This window comes from Phyllostomus hastatus, unplaced genomic scaffold (genome assembly GCF_019186645.2).
Source record: "Phyllostomus hastatus isolate PE091 unplaced genomic scaffold, TTU_PhHast_1.1 phas_contig_495, whole genome shotgun sequence".
NCBI classification, from domain to species: domain Eukaryota; kingdom Metazoa; phylum Chordata; class Mammalia; order Chiroptera; family Phyllostomidae; genus Phyllostomus; species Phyllostomus hastatus.
Window position 1 is genome coordinate 1596830 of NW_025333895.1, and position 27020 is coordinate 1623849.

The following is a 27020-nucleotide window of genomic DNA, read 5'->3' on the forward strand; positions in this document are numbered from 1 at the left end:
CGTGGCTGTGTGTACGTCGGAGCCAGGGGTCTGAGCCGACTTAGTGCCTGGCATCGCCAGAGCCTTGTCCGCCTACCCCACCACAGGAAAATCAGCGGTGGGCCAGAGGTTTCGCTGGATGCTGAGACAGCGAGTAGAAGGAAAAACACCTACGCTTCCAGAGGGAAAAGGACCAAGAGAGACGGGAACATATTGCTTTCCACGAGGAGGAGAAATCAGCGTTCACAGCATATGTGTGTACAAATATATATTTGCGAGGCTGCACTGAATCAAATATAATCAGAGAAAAAAAACAAGACTGGGTTTAAAGAAAGTGAGAAATATGTTCAACAACCCTCCAAATGAAGACCAAGCTGCCCCAGGTAGTAATAAGATCTTAACAATATTTCTCTCTCTCTCCCTCTCCCTCTCCATAAAACAATGCAGTCAGTGGGGTAACTCTGCCAGTATATTCCTAGAGATGCTCAAAAGGCCATCACCTGGAACCAGGCGGGGGGAAACGAAGTGGATTTGCTCCCCGGGATATAAAGCAGAGGTAAAACGAAGAGCACATTCCCACTGAGCGCATCCCCCTCCGACGGCTGGGGAGGGAGAGCCCCGCGAGTCAGGGCGCGTGTGGGAAGGCTACGCCGGGACCACACTGTGCCGTCCTGCTTCCGTGGCCTCGTAAGGTCAGGAAGGACTGGACGGATACCAAGGAAGCACAGGGCACCCTTGTTCTAGGAAGTGCCAGGATGGCCACAAGCAAAGCCAGTTTCGAGGGACGCAAACCCCCGGAAAGAAGCGCACAAGGCAGCTTGGCTCAGCGAGCCTTACCGAGGACCTGACACCAACACTCGCACAGATACCGGGCCAGACGCCGGGGGTGAGGTCCGAGCAGACGCAGACCCTGCCCACGGGGAGTGCCGAGTCCAGAGAGGACGCGCAGGTGAGCTCACAACAGGGCGAGAGTTCCTCGGAGGCAGGCCTGACGATGGAGCCGCGGGGGTACAGAGGTGCCATGGGGGCAGGCGCTGAAGACTGGGCGGCCTCCGACACAGGAGTAAACGGCAGCCAAGCCACGGGGCAGAAGTGAGGGCAGGCGTACAGCCATGAAAACAGGAAGGAGAAAGGTGTGGTCAGGCAGGAAGTTCAGGGTGGCTGACGACCACAGAATCTCACGGGCCACGGAGAGCTGGCCCTTCACGCCGGACAGTGGGAAGACGCGAACATCTTCAGCTGGCGGATGACGAGGTTAGATCTGCGCCGTTTGAAACTGCAGCCTGGGAGCAGCAGGGGAGAAGCAGCCAGCGGCAGGGCCAGGAGAGCAGGTGATCACAACACCCAGCACGGGCAGGTGGAGTCCAGCAGAGGGAAGGCACGGGGTGTCGCCTGGACTTCAGGCGTCCCTGACTGAACTAGACAAACCTGGCCTTCACAGAAAGGCCTGTGTAACTTCTTGGCAGCGATTTTTCCAGTGGGCTGATGGGAGACAAGGATGAACTTAGTCATACACTCTAGACACTGGTAAGCCTCCGTGGTAGGCACTCTCACGGGCATCACCACTGAGGGACAGGATGAACGTAGAGCCAGTTTGAGCACATGGAGGTTTTTCTGAAAAACCAACCAGCCAACCAGCCTTAGGCGAGAACCCACATCTAAGTGCCATTTCAGTGGCGGCAGGAGCTCTCAGAACATGCCTGCCTGGCCTCGGGCATGCGGGAGAAAAAGTGTAAGGAGCTGGTTGACTGTGAAGGCAAGACCCAAAAGAATGCAAAGAGAAGCTCAAGCGGAGGGTCTGCCACGTGCGAGGCAAAGCCATGCGCAGAGGAGGACGGGCCCGGTAACACGTAGCCCCTCTCAGATCCTGGGGGGCTCCGCACTCGGGTTCTCGGCCACGAGGCCCCTGCGTGATCACCCACTCCTGGGGCCCCAGGCACACGGGCCTTCAGACACACTCTGTTCCTTCAAGTTCTTGGGTGGGGGGGGGGGCTTCCGAAGGGGCACACGCTAACTTCTGGGGCCGACAGACACATTTGTTACACTGATCACGGAGGTGGAGGCAGGGGCCGGGGGAGTAAGAGGCACAGGCAAAGGGTTCAAAAGCATGAGTGTCCAAGAGATCTGGGTATGAGTCGAATCCTGTGACCTATGAGCTATTTGACTGTGGTAGTGAAGCCATTCGACATTTTAAGTCCCCATCGCCTCCTCTGCAAGAGGCACCGAACACCACCTAGCACCGGACGGTCGTGAGGGCTGACCCAAGGGCTCTCTGCATCGGAGACACAGCCAGCAGCGCCTGGGACGCCGCGAACACGTAGTGGACGCCGACCTGACCCGATCCGACTCACACACAGTTTTCAAAATCCTCACTCTTTCAGAACGGCCAGCGCAAGGGGCAGCTCAGAATAATTCAGTATTTCATTCCTTCAGACCCCAATTCAAAGCAAATCAATTATGAAAGCAGCCATTGTGGTGAGAATGAAATTCAAAGTGATGCCGCAGAAGGCTGCGCTCACGAGCACGTCTCCCACACAGAGCGGACTGCTCCATCAGTGGGACGGTACCGAGTGGCGCGTTCCCACCCACTGTCTTTCACCGGAAACACTGCCCCAGAGGAAGGCAGGAAGGAGCCTGTATCCACTGTGAGCAGGTCTGTGCCAAGTACTCTCTCCCACTCGCGCTTCCAAACCACCCTGCAAGGCGTGCACTACCCGCCTGCCCATTTTACACGCCCAGGGACCCGAGGCCCCTCGAGGAGAATGACCCACGTGAAGGCACACGGCCAACAAGTGGAAGGTCTGAGACCCAACAGAGTTCTGTCTGGCCCCAGAGCCCACGTTCCAGTCACTCCCGACAACAGGACCGCCCGGCAGTTCATCTCCAAAGAGGGATGGTGCTTGTCTACCCCGAGATGTAGCTGGCCAGGTAAGCGTGGGTTTATATTTATAAAGTAGTTTACCTCCAAAATTCTTTCAAAGTTGCAAGTATATTGCTTAAATAATGCCACTCTATGGTTACATTATTCATCTGGCCTGTTCCCTTGGGCCAAATTAAGACCATCCTGATGAGTGTCTCCAACACAGAAAGCACACTCGTCAAGTCCTGAAGCAAACCCACACCTATCAAACTCACCGCATCAGCCCCATGTCCAAATGGTGCCATCTCCGTAAAATACACGTATCAAACCTCTCAGCAAACGGAATGAGCCAAACTGTTTTTTAACCATCCTGCATGTCAATAAAAGAGATACCACTTAACGTAGTTTTCCCATCAGGCTATTTGCTGATTTTGTAAATCTTAACTAAAACTGACCGAGAAAAGCCAAGTGCACTTTAGTTTTCCTTTAACCTTTTACAGCAAGCAGCTGCCCAAGGGTAAGAGCAAACTTCTGGTAAGCCAGACTGCAATGTACAGGCACAGTCCTCCCGCCAATCCCTGCCCTTCAAGTAATGACACAAGCCCATTTCACCGACGAGTTTTGTATTTTGAAAGCTAGGGCTACAGGAGTTGCACTGGAGGCAAAAATCGACCTTCAAACCCAGACCTCTTCAAAGCCCACGCACGTACTTTCCATCACGCCCTTTTTTTACTCCCCGACCACCCAATTCCACTGATTTGATCAGAAGAAACCAGTGTAGTTGAATATAACCTAATGAGTCCTCAAATCTTTTTAATATTCTGACATCACCCAAAGTGCCAATTTCAGAAAAACTGCATTCCAACACCACGGCAGGGTGACAACTACTAGTGTGATCGCATCCTACAGACACAACGTTCATGGCCAATATTTTCAAAAACCTGTACCAGTAGGTGGAATTTTAAAATATCTATTTAGCACAACTTCATACCATTTTTAAACATTTTTTGTTTCTGCACCATGTCAGGGTTAGGCGGGAGTGGTATAAATTACCTCCCAGAAACCCACAAGTAACGTTGTCTGTTAAGGTTAAAACCGCACCTCCCTTCGGTGCGCTGCTGGGCTCTCATTACAGCAGGCAATCTCGCATTCCGGCATGCACAACACACTAAGTACCGGCACCTCCCAATTACACTGCAACGGAAGTCTCAAAGGACATCTGAAAAGTCTACACAGCTCCTGCACCCACTGCCGGAACACAACCATCACTAATGGAACGTGGCAGCTTTCTCAACTAAATATTCACATGCAGGGACAGGGATGCTAGGCGCGGCCTTATCCCACACTGAAGGGCGGGTGCTAATGAAAAGGCCACACTGGCTCGGGAAATGACCACCCAGAACTTTAGACACCGCCTGGAGTTTTGGCCCCCCACTTCCAAAGATGTCCCGCTGTCCGAGCTTCCGGGCTCAAACAGAGAAGTCAGAGCAAGAGGAGGCCCCACGCCCTTGGACGTGATACCCCTCCTCTGGAACGGTCTCCTGTCCTTCTCTTCAGCCTCTTTGCCCCACTCCTTCCTCAAACCCAAGACAAAAACACTTCAGGTGAGGCGTCACCTGCTCTGAGGCCATCTTACGCCCCCAGCGCCCACCAGTCGTCCTCTGCGCTGACCTCCACTGTCCACCCGCAGTTGTCACACCGTGACCCCCGCAGCTGCCTGGGGGCCTGGCCACCCCGCAGGCTGTAACGGTCTCCAGGAAAGGGGCCACGTCTCATAACCAGCACAGGGCCTGCCCCTGGCCGGAGATCACCAACACTCGGGGAACGGCACGCAAGGGCGCCCTTCGCATCTCAGAAGGACCACCACCTCTCAACAATCACAAAAGCCTGAACAGCCACTCCAAGAGGGATATAAAATGTTCTCTTGTGATGCAGGTACCAAGAAACTTCTGGTTTCTTTGTTCACTGTCCTTCTTCCTTTGCCAAATTTTGTGTGTCTCATAAGTTTTTGAGAAAGCACCTTTTAAAAAAACCTTCATTGCCCTGGCTGGTGTGGCTCAGTGGATTGAGTGCCAGCCTGCGAACCTAAAGGTTCAATTCCCAGTCAGGACACATGCCTGGGTTGCGGGCCAGGTCCCCAGTAGGGGGCGCACGAGAAGCAGCCACACTTTGATGTTTCTCTCCCTCCCCTTCTCCCTCCCTCCCCACTCTCTAAAAATATATAAATAAATAAATAAAATCTTTTTAAAATTTTAAAAATACCTTCATAACAGTAAAATGTATCCAGGGTGTATTCATTCTTACCGTAATCATTTGGCTATTTTTGGAACTGTTTTTACTTTGTCTAGCAAAACCTAGACTTGATATAGGCTGTGAAGTTAAAAAAAAAAAAACTGTCATAATAGTAGTAATGGCTTTGAAATATCTCATCTAAGCCAACTTTATTCTCATGCCTCTTAAGAATTGCCAAGCCCTTCAGATATTGGCAGTTCCATTTATTCAGATCTTCTAATACATAAAATTTGCTGACTCCCTCCCCCCTTGAGTTGATACAGATATATGAAAACTGTGAAGGGTTTTTTTTGGTGCGTGTGTGTTTTTTTCTTTGGCTAGAAATGAAACTTCTCTGTGGGTGCAAATTATAGGGGCATTTTGAAATTACCATATGTTTTAGATCAGAAGGTAAAAACAGCACAGCAGCCCATGAAAACTTTCCAGCCCAGGAAAGCTGACAATTAACTCATTAAAATACAGTCCAAACCCTCAAGTTTCCCTACTCTTATAGGTAGTGGCCCCACTTACCATTTAAAAAGTCTGTGTTAAGCCCTGGCTGGCGTAGCTCAGTGGATTGAGTGCGGGCTGGGAACCAAAGTGTCCCAGGTTCGATTCCCAGCCAGGGTACATTCCTGGGTTGCAGGCCATAACCCCCAGCAACCGCACATTGATCTCTCTCTCTCCCCCCCTTCCCTCCCTAAAAAATAAATAAATAAAATATTTTTAAAAAATAAAAATAAAAAGTCTGTGTTAGTAAGTTTACCATTTTTATGTTAATTTACATGTACGATGTAAATGTACATAGGTACCATCTTTAAATATTTAGCCCAAATGTTATTTTAAACTTAATTATTTCCACAGAGCTATTTTATTTAAAAAAAAAAAAGAAGAAGAAACTTTCCTAAAATTCTTAATCACACGTCAGTGTATATTAGCAAACATGTGATGTCTGGCTGCTCCGCACACCCACAGACCCAGCCCCCCGCCCCGATCCTGCACACCACACAAGTATAATAAACCATGTTAATATTTCATACCACTGTGAAATATGCTGGAGTATCAATTCAACATCTGCTGTCTTTAGGGTCCGGGAGTCCCGCAGAGACACTTTCAATTTGTAATTGAGTTCTATGCTGAATTAATCAGCAGTTTATCTTTTTTACTAAAATAACGTCTTCACCACTAACCCAGATTTACATTAACAATTTATGCCAAATTATCTGCCAAGGCAAAACTTATAAGAGTCTGAGCTACCATCCGTTACGCTCAGTCCTGTATTTCATTTCTTGCGTCTCTCTAACCTGCACACAAGAAGTGGGAAGCCAGCGTTCAGGAGCGTGCAAGCCTCTGACCACAGATGACCTCTGGGGTGTGCAATGCTGCCTCGCTTCTGACATGAAATTCAGGGGGGTTTCTCCTCGCCCCCTGAAAACCACCGTTCTGTAAGTGGTTATGATTCAAAGCTTTTACAAAATGAGATTTCTAAAATAGAATGAAATCAGTGTATAAAAGAACATCTTTTCTTTCTTTTCCCAAGAAGCTATGACTTTGCCTGAGTAAAAGAAAAAGACCACTGAGCCCTGGCTGGTGTGGCTCAGTGGATTGAGCGTGGGCTGCGGACCAAAGGCTCGCCAGTTCGATTCCCAGTCAGGGCACATGCCTGGGTTGTGGGCCAGGTCCTCGGTAGGGGTCGAGTGAGAGATAACCATACACTGATATTTTTCTCCCTTTCTCCTTCCTTCCCCTCTCTCTAAAAATAATAAACTCTTCAAAAAGAAAAAGACAACTGAGATAAAGGCCACTTTTGGTGCCTTAAATCATGTCCCCGAGACCCAAGTGACCACAGGCACTTCCATTTGGTAAGAGGCAGAAAAAGAAGTCCATTTTCTCTTTGGCATCATGATGCAGAATATTCTATTAGCTGTAATACTTCCCTTCTAATTCCACCTGTACTGTTGAAAGTCGCTGAACATTTATTTCTATTCAACGTCATCCCTGAATCTAGCTCTCGCCTCTCTGATGAAAACGTCTCTGGTCACAAAGAAGCCACATGTTCTGCCTGCCGGATCTCTGCCACAGGTGCAGCACACAATATACTTTGTGAAATGTTTCTCCTATATGGTATATTTCCCCCCACATTCCGGTTGTAGGAAACGTGTAAAGTGAAAACATTTCAAATGGAACACCTGCTCCAAAGAAATGCGTCACAAACAATGACCTGTCTGCTCCAAAGTCGAACCGTCCCTTCTTTTCCATCTCCTTTGCATGCGGCTGCATAAGGACTTCCCACCGTCACACAGACCGGCCTCTCTAGCACCACCTCTGGGTCACGGCACCCAGTGCAACGCCCTGCATTCAGTTGGTCCCCAGGAAGTAACTGCTGACTGATTCCATACTGATTATGTAAGAAAACAAATTCAGTATTTACACAGCAGGGTAGAAGATGGTGCAGGGGGACTGCACAGAAATATTTTTGGCAGAAAAATCAACAAAGAATTCTCAAAGTCATTAGCTATGGCAGTTATATTGTTTGTAGTATTTTCATTATTCCTCAAAAAACTGGAAACAGAGGACTTCAAATTTTATGCAAGGTCACCTTCCTAAGATTTGTTGATTCTTGAATTACAGAGGCCAGGCCCCAAGAGGAATCCATTCCCAGCTCACTGGAAACTCTGGTAAACTATACCTTTCCTTCTTGGCCTTCTCCCTTGTAACACTCTTTTACTTCCTGAGACTAAACAGGAAGAGTAAAACAAAGTTTCTAAAATTTCCTTCACTCCCTTCCCCCAAAATCCCACTTTGAACTTCAACTTTATCAAAGGCAGAGTACAATGGCAAGGGTGGAAATGATTACCAGCCACCAGCATGAAACGGGGCTCCAGAGATAGAGACGAGGAAGACACAGATGGGGCCAGAAGAATGGACGTGTAAGTGGCCATTTCTAGGTCAAGGGCGGCTAAAGAACCCTAGGAGACCAAAGGGAGAAAAACGAAATGCCAAACTCTGGCAATGGTAGATAGCAAAGTCTTGCTCCTGAACCCATCAGGTGAAAAAACAAAGAAAATTTCCATCTGCCCTATAAAACACCACAAAATGAAAATGTAGGCAAGAAGCCCTGGTTGGTAGACTGAGCACTGGCCTGCAAACCAAAAGGTCACAGGTTCAATTCCCAGTCAGGGCACATGCCTGGGTTGCGGCCAGGTCCCCAGTAGGGGGTGCATGTGAGCAGCAACCGATCAATTATCTCTCACACGTTGATGTTTCTCTCTCCCTCTCTTCCTCCCTCCTTTTCCCTCTCTCTAAAAGTAAATCAATTAAAATCTTTAGAAAGAAAACAAAATGTGAACAAGATCCAAGGGAGTAACCTTAATTGAAGAAGTCCCTTTCTGCCTCTCCAAGGTTGGCTTACCAGTGGATTCAAACTTAGGAGAAAAAACTCACTTTTTAAAAGAAAGACAACTCAGCATATCTGATGCTAGTGAGAAGCTTTAGCCACCAACAGGGTCTTCTCATTACCACCTATTCTAAAGGTCTAACGGTAATTCTCCAAATCACCCATTGAATATCGGTTCATTTTAAAAATTAACTGTTTCATTCCATTGGATGTGGCTACTAAAAATAATTCTAATCAGGGTCCCAGAAATTAAATCATTGGGTTCTGACATCTCTAAAAAATAATGCTTTACATTAAATACAACTAGAGTAAAAATTATTGGGGAAAATTAATACATTTTTGACCCAAAAATAAAGACACAATTTACTATGTAGAATGCTTCAGGTCTAAAGGAGAGCTAATAAGCAGGAATTAGGACCAAAAGCAAACGGACAGAAACAGCCTCAGGGACAGCCTCTAAAAGGGACCTTTCAATATTTAAACAACCAATGAGGCACACTGATGCACAACCAATCCAATCGCTGCCCAAATCCGGTACATAAAGAAGTGTGCAGAGTGTTTCAACAGTTCCATCCAAACAGCTCCACGGCTGCATCAGTTCTTAAGCAGTAAGAAATCCAGCAAAACCACAATGAGATACCAACTCACACCCACCAGGATGGCTACAATCGGAAAGACAAATAAGTACTGCTGAGGGTTGGAAATTAGAACTTTTATACACTGCCAGCGACCCAGCCACTTTGGAACCCAGTCTGGTGGTTCCTTCAGAGGTTAAACGTGTGACCCGGCAATCCCACTCCTAGGTCTACACCAAGAGAAATAACAATATATGCCCACACAAAATCCTTTACACAAATGTTCATAGCAGTATCACTCCTAAGAGCCAAAATGTGAAAAGAACTCAAATGTCCGCCAACTAAATAAAATGTGGTACATCCACACATCGGAATACTATTCAACCGTAAGAAAAGAAATAAAACTCCGCTACATGCGACAACATGGAGTGAAATATTATGAAAACACTGTACGTTAAAGAGCCCGTCACAAAGACCACAGACTGTATGATTCCTGCCACAGGAAACCTCCAGAACAGGCAAGTCCCCCGAGACAGGAAGCAGGGTAGTTGTCGCCTAGGGGTGGGAATGTCAGGGGTGCGGGGAGTGACTGCCGATGGGTACGGGGTGTCTTTTGCGGGTGACGAGAATATTCTAAACTGACTGTAGTGACAGCTGTGCAACTCCAAATTTACAAAAAACACAGAATCATACACTTAAAGTAGGTAACTTCTATCAGAGTAAACTGTATCTCAATAAAGCTATTGTTTCAACAGTAAGACATCCAACATTTTTAGACTAAACAACATCAGAACATCTAGCGACATCTCACAAGCCAGCCCAAGAACTCGCATTCTAACAGTCACTTTCTAAACGCCAGAGATCACAACAAACAAAAATGTCAGCATGAAGCCCTCGAAACATTTAGTAAGAATGAATTTTGGCTCTAACTATGTATTTTTTCCCAGACACGCAAGACACCTAAACAGATGTAGCGACCAGACCAACATAACCTTAAAATCTAAAAACCTGCACAAGTGAGTCAAGTTCAGCTCATTAAACTGACACCTATTAAAGTAAGTGCTACAAGAAAAACAGTCTCAAACACCATCAATATCAATACAGACAGAAATATCATTGTTATGATAGCTATTGAAGGTCAGATTTTTTTTTTTAATTTTTCATTTACTTAAAACTCTGTTTGATGCCAACAGGGTTCAAGTTGCACAGGAAGGTGCTTCGGCTAAACACTGATCGTCTTCCTTGATCTCCATTGTCTGCTGCGTGGGTCCCGTCAGCAAACCTCCCAGCAAGTGGTCACCTTCCTATGGAGTCATTAAGCCTCTGAATGTCAGCTGGTGGGATTAGCCAGCAGCTTCCACACCTGAGCCCCCGTGGCAGGGACAGAGGCATTTGGATCAAGATCACTAATGAATACAGCATTCATATGCCGCTTGTCAGGGCTCCTGAGCTCGGAGTCGCACAGATGCAACCTAAATAGGACGGAGGACAGAACAATTGTTGACAAAGATTAAAAAGTTTTGGCAGTTGGGGAAAAAAAGAGCACCTCATTATTCAAATATGATGGTCTTGCTTATTTTTTTATTTTCGTTCAAGTTATTCATGATTTGCCTCAAACGGACAAATGCCATTCACTAACACTGAAAGCTCCCCGGTCTCGTCACTAAATCTGAAGAGGGCCACGCCGTCTGAACACCAGCCATCTAGAGAAAAAGAGCTCTCTTATAGTGGACAACTGAAAACTTAGGGGAGAAAAATCAATCACAGGATATTTGGGGTACAAAACAGAAGATGAAAACAAATCTAGAATTCAAAGAGGAAAACAGTATCTTCCACAGCTAAATGACTTGTTCCTATTTCCCAGAGTCTCTGCATTTCCAACTGCCTTGCACCCTTCCATTCCTGGGTTCCTTCCAGCGCTTGTTTAGCTCCTTGCCGTCTTCACCAGACCTCATTGGAGACAAGGAACAGACCAAGCAGCCCGCAGCTCTGCTCACCTGGAATAAGACGTCTTCCCCACTCTGCTGTCACGGATCCGCAGGCCTAGCCGGGAAGCAGAGCAGCGCCGTGATCCACGACGTCAGAGCCCTCTGAAGTCAGAATGACCGAGGCTCAAGCCACGAGTCCACCACTGAGTAGCTGTGTGACCTCAGGCAAGATATTTGACCTCGCTGCATCCTAACTTTTTTCTCTACAAAATGGGTATAACTAAGTACAGACCTCACACGATTGCTGAAATGTGAGATAACACAGTAAAGGCAGCTGGAACAGAGCCTGACACAGCTGAAGCACTCAACGAGCACCAGCTATTACGATTACAATACCTTCCCCCACAGCAAAAGGGCAAACCTTCCACAGCCTGTCGTGTGTGCTAAACAGGCTTCTTCCTCTGTCTAGGGCTGTCTCCAATTTTAAGTGTTCAGATGGAAAAGAAGAATCACATCTCTCTATATTATGCTATAAATCACCAAGCCAGATGCAACTACATATAATCATGCTAGATGTTGCTATGTGGCAGTTGTATCCTACTACTGAATAAAAACAGAAGCAGCCGCCATATTTCAGAGACAATTTTGTGTGACCACCACCCCGTAAAGTGGTTTACAGACCAGGTCCAACCCCGACAGCAGCCTGCAGGAAGGCCTCTGGATTGCCATCTTCCAGACAGACAGTCCGGGCCGCGGCTTGGCCAGAGCCCCGCTGAGAGCTCGGGGAAGCAGGCACAGGCCCGATGCTCAGAGGGCTTGCGGGCTCCCAGGCTCCCGTGCCCCCTTCCGTCGGACCACACTGAGCCTGTGCTCCGTGCTTTCCTGCGGGAGCAGCATATTTGCCAAACTGAACAGAGTCTTTTTTTTTTTTAATCAAAATAATGCCAAGCTCTTATACTATTGTCCCTCTGCAGAGCACAAAGACATGGGTGACTTCAGTGTCTTTCTATTACAGGACTTAACAAAAACCCAACATCCCAGAGTTGCTTCTAAGATTTGCTGTCAGGATACCATATTGGCATCAACTCTTTCATTATTTAAAGTGGATCTATAGCTGCCTGCAATGACAGATTAACTCTGTTTCCTCCGTAGCTAGGTGTTTGGCTTCACGTCTGTGAGGTAACCGCGAGCCTTTAGGGAGAGAGCTGCTCGCGTCTTCAGCAATCCATACGGGCTTCTCCAGAGGCCAGCACTTGCTGAGCGGTGAAGTATGACTCCATAAATCAGACAGCTGGAGTGGCACTTGCCTACGTCACCGCCTATCTTCACAGCTTCTCTCTGAAGGGTACAGGGTAAGAGCTCATCCCTCGGTACTGCGACCAGGGAGAGGACCACAACAGTTGGCACCAAGCATGTGCTACTTTAAACTGAAGACACACTAGGACTGGGAGAAAAAAGACCCTGCTGGTGTTAGCACGCCTCAGGCAGTGGTAGAAGATTCAGCAACTCATCTTCAAAAGGCAGAGAGCCAGAGCTCTAGAAACCTGCAAAAATTGGCTAAGCCTGCAGTCTTCGTTTCTTTAAGTTGAGCATCTTCAAAGTCTAGAATTCTAACTGTAGGGCACAGCAGCTGCCACTGCAGATCTGATCCTCTCAGCTTTTGGCAGCTCTCAACTTGAGATTCTAGCAAGAGAATTTTCCAAGTTGCTGTTATTGCCTGTCATGGATTTTTAAATACCGTGCACTGTCTGCTGTGGCATGGCTCTCGTGGGACGCCAGAGCGCGCCGAACGCATAACGGAACGAAAACAGTTTCTACTCTTCAAATAAATGCTAATTTTTTTTTAACTGCGCTCACATGATGTGTTTGGTGACCAACTTCAATAGTACAGAATATGTATCAGAGAAGGAGGGGGCAGCTGATTGTCTTTTCCAGCAGCATTCAGCTGCTACTTTCATTAAGCTTGTTTAATTAGATTCCAGATGCTAATTTGCAAGTCGATACCAGAGGGTGCAGGACAGCCTGCCTTTGAACCGTCTCCCTGCGACGTGAGGGTCCTGCCGCACACCACTGCCCTTCAGCGGCCCCCGCGCGCGAGTCTGGCAATTAGCGCAAAGCGGGAACGGTATTGATCTTGACAGACTAAATATTAATCTTCTACCCATTTTAATGAATTATAACCTTTAAGAGTTTAAATTTCTCACTGGGCCAAATGAAAACATTCCTTCTTACAAAGAAACGGGATGGAAGGGAAACCCCAAGGTGGATGGAAAACCTGTTATCGGATTCATTTTCTTAATTCCCTCCCCACCCTAGAATATAATCTGTTTTAATTTCAGCACTTTTAGCAATTTTCAAGATACATACTCCTATGGAGCTAACACTATATTCCAAGTGCAATGGTCAAATTTCTTATACTTAACTGGAAAGTGGACTCAAAGGCCACAGGGTGGGCCTCCCACTGCACTAGCTTTCTGTCCAGCTAGCCTGTGGGTCATACCCAGAACCCGGGGCTCAGCTGCTGCACCAGCCTGAACAACAGAGAGAGAGACCTGGGCAACGGCTCCGTGTAACGCACCACCACCAAAACAAAACAAAACGCCTCTAACTGACCAGCTGTCATTAGGTCAATTTTCACATTTCAAAATGCACTATTCTGCTGATACATAGGTGCAATGACTGAATAAGCACCTTTGCAGATAAAAATAAAGCGTGAGATTTATCACCAATAAGTAATACATACTTTATGGCTTCATTTGTATCACTGCTAAGTACTATGAACACTAAAGGTGAAGTTATCAAATTGGGAACTATCTATCATACTAAGTACAGTTGCTTTTGATACCTTCTTATCCACTCATTCAACCACATAGTAGGCTGAATACCTACTATGTACCAGTTACTATGCTAGGAGGACTTGCAGGCTAACAGCAAAGAGAAAAACAAGAACATGAAAATTACAAGACCACTAAAGGCAGTATCAGGGCCATAACTGGGTGAGGATTTTTAAAGATTTTTAATGTCTTAAACTCACATGATTGGCTGGCAGTTTCTCTGAAACCACACACCAGGGAGGGCTTTTACCTGGAGGAGGACCTGGCTCAGACGACTGCAAACAGCAGAGGCCAGTCTTGCGCATTTCTGAATCCCTGCTGGGCTCAACTGTTCTGCTTTGTGGCCCATATTTCCCAGTGAGCATTTGCCTTTTGCCCCATCTTCTCTCTGCCTGTGTACTTAATGGGATGTTTGCCTGTGGACTCTACCTCAATCCTGTGTATTATTTGAAAAGAGTACTAGTTATCTTCCTCTGTTATCTCAAAAAAAAAAAATATTAACACTTTCCAGACGGGAAGAAAGTCCCTCCATTTCCCAGGTGGTTTCTGATGACTCAGATTTTACTTTAGCTCAGGGTCACCCTGTCTCAACTCAGCCAACACCTCCTCAACACCAGGGGCTGAAAACCAGAGGGGACTCCAAGGCCCCTGCCCTCAAAGATCTCCCTCTCTCAAAGGCTAGTGGGGAACGGGGGGTGTCTCTGAAAACAGCCATAAAACCATGGGACGCAAGGAAACGAGGAAGCAACAGAGGGCACTGCAGGCAGACGCCAGCAGCGAGGACTCATCAGCAAGAACACGGTACGCCCAAGGAGCAGGGGAGGCGAGGGGGGCTGAAGCGGGGTGTGACATCCACTCACACGCCCGAGCTGCCCGTGATGGTGCCACGTGAGCACGCTGTCACTTGTATCGATAGTATGGATTTGTTCCACAGGCCTTGGAAAAAAATATAGCCAGAGCACCAGGATTTCATACACATAAATGTATTCTTAAACACAAATGTAAACTAAAAGGACGAACTGAAGCGGCTGTGGGGAAGGGGTGCAGGGGGGCGGCTGCACAGGGGCGGGCAGCCTGCGCCGAGGGACACGCCTGCAGCTTTGTTTGCGCCCAGGTTACTCAGCAACAAATCCCAAACCTATCCAACTGCATTTTATTATATGTAAATGATGTCTCAATTTATAATAGTGAATTAATTTAATTTTTTTTTCCAAAAAAAGTGCAGGTGCTCTAGGTATGGCAGAAACCTTAAGTGTGGTGTGCAAACAACACGCTCAAGAAAGGCAGCTGGACTAGCCCCGCCCACAGAAATACATTCTCCTAGCTACGTTAAAAAGTAAAATTGGGTGACATTTTAGTATTTCTATATAACCCAATATAAAATGGTATTGTATTTAACATGCAGTAAATATAAATATTCTTGAGATGGAAAAAAATGTTTTTGTACTAAGTCTCTGAAATCCGGTGGCTTCTGTTTACAGCCCCTCTGGATTCTGACTGGCCACGCTCAAGTGCTGAGCAGCCACACGAGGCCGGTGGCTCCCGTGCCAGACAGCGCAGCTGAACACCATGAGCAAGTGTTCAAGGTTTTTCAGGAGGGAGGGACTCTCACTCCATCAGTGCTATAATCTAGGCCCAGCACCGTCCCAGGCACGGATTTGTAATAGTTCAAAAAAAAAAAAAAGGAAACCAAAACACACACACACACACACAACTACAGTCTTCCTCTAACTCATCTGCTCTAACAACACACACGGCCAGGAGTTTGCTTCAGGAGCATGGCCTGAAAGTGTCTGGCCTGTCGTTCATGATTACGACAGGCTAGAAGTGCCCCCCAACACAGCTCTCCGCAGTGTGCAGACGTCACTGCCCTGCTCTCCTGCGGGACGGGGGAGGCAGCGCCGCTCTCCCGGATTCCTGTCTGAGGCATGTCCAGAATCCTTCCCCCTGCGGAGAGGGCATGAGCAGATGTAGTCACCCAACCCTGCAGTCTCAAAATAGACTTTCCTAGTTAGGGAGGGTTTCTTGCCACAGAAAAACAGCCTTCTGGAAAGACAGAAGATAAAAAGTTCAGAAATTTAAAATCAAAAATGTCTCCCCGATTTCCGTGCAAATGCAGAACCCCAAAAGACACCTTGGCCAGATCCTCTTTCACAGCAAGCAAGTCACTAGGACAGTGTCCTCACAACTTTGCCAGACAGTCCCGGCCTTCCACGGAGACTGAGTCATTTCCTCTTCCCAGGAGAAAGCAGGGCGGCCAGCAGTGGGCTGTCTGGTCGCCACAATAAACCTTTTTAGCACCTACCAACGTGTCTTCCAAAGTACTGTCTACTGACAGTTGTTATATGCTATTACTTGCCTGCTACTTACTTTTAAACTCACTCCGCTGCAGAAGGAGGGGCTACCCCTGCCTTAATAGAAGTGATTTTGTTGATTGTCTATCTGCTTCAAATTTCAATCACCTCAGAGAATAAAGTTACCTGAAAGTATCAATTTGAGTAATCACCTGAATTGGGAATTTGGTCAACCTGTTCTAAAGTCTCACAGCTAATTCAGAATATTAAGTACTCTGAGTTACAAATAAAAACTGATAGGGAACACAGGCTTCAGACTGGTAATATCAGAAGAGTTACTGAAGGGATGGTCACATTCCCTTCACTTCCCCAAATCAAATCAATATTAAATTCATGGCCTTTGAATAATTTCAGATCCAAACTCTAAACAAACAATGTAAAATTACTTCAGCAGAGTGTTAAGTCACTTTTAATACACCCCATAGCTTCAACGTTTTCTGCGATTCCCATTCTTCTTTAACATATGGAGGTCCCAATCAATTGGAAATAGACAAAGCTTTCAAGAAAATGTGAAAAGATTAATGTGGCTTGGAGGAGGGCCTGCCATCACTGAAGCAGTTCCCCGCCTTCATTATTCCTCTGGGTTGTGGAGCCTCGGGAACTCCTCTCCTTTGGTTACAGACTGGGAGACCTTTTTTTTTCCTTTTTCTTTTTATGTGACCTAGTACATCTTCTTTTTTCTCTGTATTTAAAAACCCCAAACAAAAAACAATGCTGATATGGGAACAAATTTTCACACTGAGAAATGAGAACACAATCCTAATCTCATTTACAGTTGATGCCTGGACCCGTTTACTACTCTTAACTGGAGCAAAGCACTACTGTTTGTGGCACAGAACACCTAGCTGAGCCCTGTCGTCAGTCAGGTGTTTGTATTCCCACAGATGTCTAGGACGGAAGAAATCCAGCCATCTGCAACCAAGTTCCTTATGTGTGCTACCCCCACGTACCAAGGGCGATGTGGCTCCTAGCAGGAGACCCCTGTGCTGGCTGAGCAGCACCCATAACCCTACATTCTCTGGCTCTCACAGCACTCGGCCCAAACCTAAAGGGCAGAGGAGCGTTAGGCTCCAATGACACTTGGTGCCCCAATGACGGTGAACAGACATTTCTAAATATGCAACCCTCTCCAAGGATGCTGTCAGAAACTAATTCACAGAGACATCCTTCGGTATCTAAACAAGACAACACTACGAAGACACAAACCTACATATTAAAAAACAGGGTAAACCACTCATAAACAGCCTACTAATTGTTGAAAACGAGTGGCTACTCCTCATCAAAAATTAACATCTATCAAAAAACCAAGAGCAGGTGATGAGGGCTGGCTTCGGGACCCTGTGCCCACACGCTGGGACGGCGGCCTGGAGGGACAGTGTGGCTCCGTGAAGTGCCATGCACGCTGCACACTCCTAAGACAATGACAGTGGAAGGCTTGTGGGCTTGTCCTTGGAGATTTGGGGGTAGGGAGCTGCTTAACGGGGGAACCTCTATCATTAAAGCAGACTTGGGTGGAATGTCATTCAGAAGACACCACCCTCCCTCAGCACCAAAGCAAGCAGGACAGAAGTCTGTGTTTATACACGTGCCTGAGACACTAGACCGTCACCCTCCGACAACAGTCCGCTGCACACGCGGCCTCGCTCCCGCCTCCTGCCGCCCGCCGGACGCCGATACAGAACAGTGTGCAGGGACTTTCACAGCCCCCCATTTTCAGGCCGGGTCTGTGTGACACACAAAGACATACACTCACTACGTACATACACTACATTCCTAGTGAGGCAGGAAAAAACCTGTCATTCCAAGATATCGTGACACAAAGCTCAGTGCACAAGAAAACGTTTGGCATTGCAGCAGCATTTACGGCCAAGAAAACTCCTAAGTAGCCCAATGGCCAGAGCAAAGAGCCAGAAAGGGCTGCCCCTCAAGCCCGAGAGAGGGCACGGCAGGCCGCTCCAAAGTGAGGCCCTCCCGGAGCACCGGTCTTCTCGGCAGACACCGTGTCTGTGCCAAATAGCATTCCAACTAACGACAGCGCCGCACAAGCTTTGGCGAAATCGGCAATTTGCAAGTGTCCGACATACAACTGGAAAAATACGTGAAGGGAGAAAGCTGCAGAGACTCACATACCTCCATATCTGGCCTAAACTTATCTTCAAACACAGCCATTGCTGCCAAGGAGCCAGAACCTGTAAGAAAAACATGCATTTTTAGTGTGTTTACCAACTCCCAGCTTCTCAAGTTTACCTCAGGGCAGCAACAATGGCAAAACATGCCCAATGTCACATTCAAGTACAGTGTAAATATTAATCCTATAGGGCCACATAAACCAGGTAAACACTGCTCTTCAAAAGCCCGCAGTCCCGCTTACCACCATCTCGGGGAAACCTGCGCCTGGCCCTGCTTCTACCACTGACGGGAGTAACGGTGAATTATTTACAATGAAATGCTGAAGCAGGAAAATGAGTTTATAGAGAATTTGTATTTTTTTTTTCCAAAAAAGTGAATGCCACATAATTTCACACATCCTGTGCTGTGAGGCTCGTGCTCCATCCACAACTGTGCCTGGGCAGGCTGCTGGGCAGAGCGCTGAGTACCAAGCCAGTCAGAAAGAATAGATTGTTTTAATGAGCTGGCCCTGGCAGAGTCACCTTGACACGCAGGGAGGAAACTCCCGCACCAGCAATGGTAATAGGACTACGCACTGCAGCCACCAGGTGATTCCAGCTACAACTGTAAAACACTTTATTATGTGGCATTTATTTGGAGCTATTATTTTTAGTTTGTACTTTGAAGACTAACAGCTGAGTAGACAAAATGACAGACAAAGAAACAAAAATTTATTATCACAATAGCAAATGGCTGAAAGGTTATACGGTATAGACATTAACAAATAGCAAATTTCTCCCTACAAAAGTGGGGTGCAAAGGCACTACAAATGTGTACAGGCCCCCTTCTAACAGATATACAGGCAGCACAGCGCTATTTGAAATTTTAAATTAAACTTGCTTTGTTTGCAAACCAGAGAATCTTTAGAAAACCATCATCTTGTCTTTACAGCCCTGGCAATATTTCAGGACACTCTACTTTTGGAGAGAAGATGAAGTTGCCCACAATTTTTTACTCCAATTAGAAGATTTTTTTGGCATTTATTACTTTTTAACTTGTTTTGCATAACACTATCTATTTAGCTGGGTCACAGAGAAAACCATATTTTCTATTTAAAATGATTTGTGTACATCGCTTGACCACCTCAATGGTTTAGCAAAGGAAAAAGGCAGCGATTAAACAGTTTCAAATGAGGTGTCCTGCTGATTTTATCAAGTCTGCTGAATGTATAATGAAAAAGGAGAAGCTGACAGCAACGCTGCATTGAGAAAATACAGACTGCCTTATCTGAACCATTTAAGGAGGTCCAATTATAGATCAAATTTAAAGGGTAGAAACAGCAGATTTACAGACACAAATCAATGAACATGGTAATCCCAATGAATATGACAGATACCCCTGTTACGGAATATTGCTGCGGCTGAGGATCATTACCTTCACAGCGCCGGGCGCACCACATCTAAAGCAGTGGGAAGCGTCCGTGCGGGCCGGCATTACAGGCAATGACTATTCATTTAGGCTTTGGGAGCAAAAGGCAACCCCACTTCCCCTCTCAGGATTTTTTCTCCTTAAAAAAAAGGGGGGTATCTAAAGGAATATTAAAATCTGCCTGGAAAGGACAGAAATTAAAGAGATATTAAGCTGGTACACACAAATAAAACCAGCTGATGCGCAACAGGAAATTCACCAAAACCAAACCTCTTCATTTCATAGCAAACGTGTCCTTGAAAATCTGGAAATAGAGTAACGTCTGTTATTATTTTGCGACGGACATGTTTATCTGAGATTCAGGGATTAAGGGGGAAAAGTAATCTAAGTGTCTGCTTTAAGGCACAGGTGAGAACCCTTCTCAGACTTGGTAGTAAAAAAAAGCTGGTTTTATACGGAAGACAAAGGACAGCTGTCATGAAGAAACAAGGAAATTGCAAATACGGAATCTGAGAAAAAAATACTCCTAGATACAAATGCTCCTACAGAGCACACAACAGCAGGCTTGCCTCTTCCAACGTGGGCCAAGAATGTCTCTGGGAAGGAAGAGGGTAACTGCACCAGAGGCCCGAAATAAACACGAGAAAGGGTTAGGGAAGGCGGGTAGCTACCTAAGAGCTAACATAACAGCTTTGTGGAAAACTGGAATCAATTATTGTAAAAGGGTAAGAGGTAAAACCAAGCTCACCTTAAAGGCACTCTTCCTTAAAATTTGCTAACCCTATTCCTTCTCCTTTGCCATCCTTTCTTTGGCAGTTTCACAGTAAATAAATGAGTCTTACTCTGACTCTTCCTGGGCACATCTACTTCCTTCTGCTTAGCTCCAGCCACCATTTCAAGAAATGAACAATACTTCCCACCCAATGGACTAACTCTTCTTTATCAAAAACATTTTTCCCACTTAGAAACAACGCCACAGACAACATTTCTATAAGTGGAAATTACATATTTACTCTAAACTTTTAAAACAAATAAACACACACACACACACACACACACATACACACACACACACTCTCAGAACAAAAAGTGTCTATCCAGTGTGAGGATGCTGTTCACACGGTCAGAGAGTGATCTTTAAGAGCTGTGGGGTACAGAAGAGGTAAACAGAACAGACGCAGGTCCTTATCACACTGTATTGTTGCTTCCCCCTTTATAGTGTGCGCCACACACACACACACACACACACACACACACACACACACAGTTTTGGGGGAAGCAGGAGCTTGCTAAACTGCCTGACTCTGCTTCTCCCTGAGATCAAGGATGAGGGCGCTCCAAATAAACTCGAAAATAAAGAGAAAATCAACATAAAAAACAATTTCTAAATCACTTGCAAATGAGCTTCTGCTCCCAGCTTTTTAGTAAAAGAGGACTTTGGCGCCCCCTTTTCAGAAACACACAGAAGTGCGAGGACAACTGACTTTCTGTCAACGGGCTTCTAGGAAACTCTGAATGTGCGCCTGCTATTTGGAAAACTGAAGTCAGCATTTCAAATAGGACTGCAACTGCCCCAAGTGCTAAGAGAAAAAGATGCAAATTTCCACATCATGTCAAGGCAATGCAACCTGGGAGAAGAGCAAGGAGTTGGCCGTTGAGAAAAAACGATGGCACCCCGGCTGGTGTGGCTCAGTGGACCGAGCGCCAGCCTGGGAACCGAACCGAAAGGCCCCAGGTTTGATTCCCATTTAAGGCACATGCCTGGGTGTGCGAGAGGCAACGGATCGATGTTTGCCTCCTTCTTTTCGTCCCTCCCTTCTTCCTCTCTCTAAAAATAAAGAAATAAAATTGGGGGCGGGGTAAAATCAATGAGACCAGTCTTCTTTAATAATTTCATTCAGGTTTCCTAGATTTTGTTTCAACACCTCTTAAAACCACATGTGTACAATAAAGCATCAGACAGATGCCATACCAGCACAGCAGCCATGTGAACGACCAAATGTTTAAATACTTACATCCCATTTTCCCCATAAACCATAACAATGCTCTAAGACATCCCATTATCTCAGCACCAACCTACCTAACCTGGCACTTTTATACCAAACACTAAGGCAAAAATCCTTTGAAGGAACATTTACCCTTATTTTCTATTCCAAAATCAATTAGTCACGACTATTTGGTTTCCCATTATAAATGAACAAAAAAGCCAGGGGGCAGCATACACAGCACAGGGACCCCTGCTTCACACAAGAGGCGTGTCAGGTGAAAAAATCTCGTATCAAAGGGCTATGCTTCTGGCCAATGTAAGATGAGCTCCAAGGGCGGGGGTGCGGAGCCTGCCCACAAAGAACTTCCAGGAGGAGAAGGCGGCCAAGGGAAAAGAAGAAGCATCTTGTTGAGCACCTACGTCACACGTGCTGCGCATCACATGTCATTCAGTCACCCTCACAGCAACCTAGTGAAGTGACAAAGCTTCTTGTTTCAGATGACAGAGCTAGCTAATAAGCACAGGGCAGGATTCTGTCTCAGGTGTGACCCTACATCACTCTCTCATACAGAAAGCTCTACACGCCACAATAGTTCAGAGCAGACACGCAGGACCTTCCACAACCAGGTCTCTGTCTCCCTGGGCCCCCCTTCCACCCAATACACACACACTTGACACCCCACCAGCACGCAACTGACAGTAATTTCTTAAATGCTCATACCATTTCAAGTCGACCCCACCCTGGCAGGTGGTAGTCCCTTTGCCCCTTGACGGTCCACGGAACTCCTACTTAGCCTTCAAACCTCAGTGGAGAGACTGCCTCCTCCCAGAAGCCGCCCTTGACCACCACATGCACACGAGGGCTCAGCCCCTTCCTCTCTGGCACGTGCCCATCCTGTCACATCTGCGCCCCACGCCACGCCGTGTCTGGCACACAGCGAGCACTCAACCGGATGTGTGGGATTAAGCTGGGCTCGTCTGAGCGCAACGTCCAAATGGAGGAGCCGGGGAAACTCCGCGCTGGCCCCCAGGAGCAGATGACGGCAGTAAATGCGCTGATAAAGTCTCAGAGAACACTTATTGCCTAATTTACCACACTGGGATGAATGTAAGACAAACTCAAATGTAAAGCAAATTCAATTTTCAAAAAAGAAAGGCTTTAAACCCACACAGCCATGTCCTATTATATATCCTAGTCTGGTCCAAATCTCCATGATATCATAGGAGTGAAATGCTCTCCTTGGATTTCTGCATTTTATTACCAAAGCTCTCTGTCTCATCAGTAGTTTCCATGTAGCTGCTCCTTAGCAACCTCCACCAAGGCTGCCTTTTTCAGCCCACCCACAGTTACTGAGTGGCCAGTGTGGCTTCCAGAACAAAGCTCTTTAAAGCAGAAAAACAAGGTGCAATTCAGTGACCAGAATTCAGAGATGATTGTGCAAGACACTGTTTACGACTACCTAGTTATCCACTGACTTACCCCCTGCATCCACTGTCCTCCCCCAAGCTCACCCACGAGACCCACACCCACCCACTGGGCTCAGCCACTCCCCAGCTCCCAAGCCACCCAGCGCCAAGCCTCCCAGCAGCCAGGCCGTGTGTGAAGAGACAGCGATGGGGGGAGGACACTCAGCGCAGCCCTCTCTCATCCGCCGGCCAGGAACTGCTCTGCCCACACTCCAATGCGGTCACCCAGGAGGGCACCGCCCTGCCCTGGCTGCCCTGCTGGGTGCTCACTACGGAACCCCTCCTTTAACAGGTGCCTCTGTGGGGGCCGGAAAGCGCAGTCTGCTCCCCACCTCTGACTACCAGGGACTGCCTCCCCCACAGGTCTTCAAGATGACACTGCGGGTCACCCACACCGCTGACCTCCAGGAGGAGGGGGTCCCAGGCACAAATGGCACAAGGGGTCAGATCTCCAGCCAATCTTTTTAAAATGAAATATCTGTTCCTATTGATAACAGGACACTGACTTAAAAAGAGAGAGTAACTTGTATAAACAATCTAAAATATAAGCCCTGAAACTCAGAAAAATGAGCAGCACACAAGACATTAACAGAAATGAAAAGAGCTCACAAAAAAGAACACCAGCACCCCAGCAAAGAAGGGGAGGGGAGGGGAGGGGAAGGGGAGGGGAGGGGAGGGGAGGGAGGGGGGAGGGGAGGGGAGGGAGGGGGAGGGGAGGGAGGGAGGGGAGGGGAAGCCTGTACACATTTAGAAGCACTGTTCACCTTCACTAGCAATCAAGGAAATACAATTTGAAATTAACCTTTTTCTGCCTTTTAGGTTAGCAAAGATGAAAAAGAATAATACCCACTGCTGACAAAGGTGTAGTGAAGTGGAAGCAAATGAATAGATCTTTTCTAACGGGCAACTCAGAAGCAGAAATCAGGAAGCACAAAGTTATACACACTGCCCAACAGCAATTCTATTGCTGAGAGTTAGTCTGAAGAAATTAATGGATAGGCACCCAAATTAGGCATCAACAATAAAATTCTCTGTATGTATTCATTAAACATGAGAATATTTCTTGGCAATGGAAGGGTGTCCATGATCTAATACTTAGTGAGGAAAAAAACATGTTCCAAAGAATATTAACAGATATGCATATATAATACATATTATACAAATCTGGAAGAACATAAATCAAAATATTATGCTTATTTCTGGGTGGTGCTATTTTCTTTTTGCTTACTTTTTAAAAATTACTTTCTTATTTTTCTTCAAAAACTACACATTAGTTACAACTTTTTGTGGCTATAAGCTTGGAGAAAATAAGAATTCAACATTGTGGAGGCATGGGGAGCCAGAGAAGCACAAAGACCGAGCCCTTACCAGCTGTCACAGTCTTGCTGCGGACCAGCAGCGGCGTGCAGCTCACTCCTGAAATCTGTGTACAGGGGCCTGAAGGTCAATCCACGCAGGAGTCAATAGTCCCAAGTAACGACAGTCATCAATCATCACAAACAAATAAATATGCCATGTCTTTCTACCAGCGTCCTTCCGTAGGATGGTCTTAGAGGAAAAAATCACCCTAATAATGAAGTCCTCTGAGCACGTCAGTGCCGTGCCAAATCCCACCTACCTACAAGTCCACTCGGTGGCCAACAAACTGCTAAGAGGACCACACAAACATACCACACGTGGCGGGGGAGAAATTTCAAAGCAGTCTTATCAGTTCTGCCTGCTCTTCAAACACGGCAGGTAGCAGCAGTCCTGTTGCACACAAGGCGGGGACGAACCCTCGGCTCGGAGGCAAGGAAGCTGCCCAGACCACACAGCCGGTGGTTGGCAGAGCTGGGAATCAGCACCGAGGTCATCTGCATTTAAAGTGTCCGACATTCTTTCCACTCCACCCTGTTGCCTCTTAAATAGCAAAGTCAGAAGTTTAAAAATCAAGATTTGCAAGTAAGCATAAAAGCACCTATATTTTCTTAGCTCCCTGCCCCAAAAAAGCATGCTATCTAACTTGCTTTTCTTCAAATTTCAGCAGAACAACTGCCACAAATCTGGATATAGTTAATTTGTGTATTTTTGCTTGGAAATTCAAACAAGACTGGGATCTTAGTTAAATGTTTTGAATGATTAAACAGATGTCACTCAACTGTTCAGCGATACCACTCAAGAGTCTGTCTGCTCTGAGTCTTTTTTTAAATTACCTCCTTTCAGGGGGGTGAGGGTATAAGGGGGACAAATGCTAATGAAAAAAATACAATAAAATTTTTATTTAATAAAAAAATAAGATAGCCCTACTCAGGGATTTTAAATTAGTCTTTACTATCCAAAATGTTGCTTTTACTTGCTCTATATAGTTACAAACACCTACATTAATGTGGCTTGAGGACAGACAGTAGTTTTAAAACGTGAAATGTTATTTTTATGGAATTCATTAAAGTACTAAACCAAACAGCAATCCCAGAAACTCTGTTATTAGACACGCTGAAGACACAACGAAGACGGAAATGATGCTCCAAAACCCGCTGCTCTAAGTCAGACTCCAGGAAGGGCCCGAAAGCCGGCATGTGGAAATCTCACAACCTCCCAGACAGAGCACGGGAAGGTTTATTGAGGGCATTTTAGGTCCCAGACCCTGATGTAGGCACTTCCCCATTGCACGGACAAGGAAACTGAGGCTCTGCTAGTTTAAAGGCAATACAGTCAATAAGAAGGGGAGTCAAGAGAGTCAAACCTACGTCTTGTGTCTCGTAAGCTCGTGCACCTTTCAGAAGGGCAACTCCGGACTCCTCCCTTCAAACAGAGCACACCGGGTGCCCGCTGGGCAGCGGGCTCTGGGACCACAGAGATGCACGGGCAGCGGCGCAGCTCCCCCACCTCCTCACGGCTCCCCCAGCACGCCACTGAGGCCCCAGCCCTGCGAGGCCGACAAGCTGCTCCAGAAGCGCCGTCACATCGAGCACAATGTGAATGCTGGCCTGGAACCATGCGCGCAGCAGCCCTACCGCCCACCTAGCTCCCTCCCCTGCACAAAAGGGATGAAGACAGAATGCCTCTTCCTCACAGGTTGGCTGGAGAGACTTGAATGAGACGACGTGTGTAGAGCAGAATACCTGGCACATAGTAAAAGCTCAATAAAAGCCAGCTGCTGTAATTACTCGAAGGTCCCCGTCCTCCAAGAGCTACCTTATACAGTCGTTCTCAACAAGTCCCAGGACTGGCAGCTTTAATGAAAATGGAGGTCTTCGCCCCAGCTGGTGTGGCTCAGTGGATTGAGTGCTGGCCTGTGAACCAAAGGGTCACCGGTTCAATTCCCAGTCGGGGTGCATGCCTGGGTTGCAGACCAGGTTCCCTCATGTGGGGTGTGTGAGAGGCAACCACATACTAATGTTTCTCTCCCTTTTTTTCTCCCTCACTTCCCCTCTGTCTAAAAATAAATATTTTTTTAAAGAAACAGAGGTCTTCAAAATCTCTTCTCTCAACGTCATGAAGTTCTGAGAACCAGCAGGAAAGGGGTTTCTACTGCTTTTCCCCAAATCAATTCAACCAGATATTTTCAGGACAAAAGCTGCTCCTCCTACTAAGCAGGAGGTCCGCTGTAAGCACCCAAGGACCTGCTTGGCCCTGTGGCCTGCCAAGGTGTAAGATGTATGCAGAGATAAAAAGAGACACGCAGAACTTCCTAATCCATCAGTGTCAGCTCTCCCTGACAGAGTGCTTACTCACACTTGCTCATTGTCAGTCCACTGGCCACTCGTCCTCGGTAAAATCTGGTGCTTTCTACAGCCTCTTCGGTTGGGATCATTTTTCACTCCGATCCTGTCTCCGACACCAGGGCTCGGT

The 27020-nt window shown here is 46.7% G+C and overlaps 1 protein-coding gene across 1 annotated transcript in view; it reads right to left on the reverse strand.

Annotated features, from left to right (window-relative positions):
* Nucleotides 1-27020, reverse strand: part of PSMB7 (proteasome 20S subunit beta 7) — a 54465-nt gene that overhangs the window by 10086 nt on the left and 17359 nt on the right. The window contains exon 6 of the mRNA XM_045846034.1: nucleotides 18329-18387. Within this exon, the coding sequence (XP_045701990.1) occupies nucleotides 18329-18387 (59 nt within the window). The remainder of the gene's footprint in view (nucleotides 1-18328; nucleotides 18388-27020) is intronic.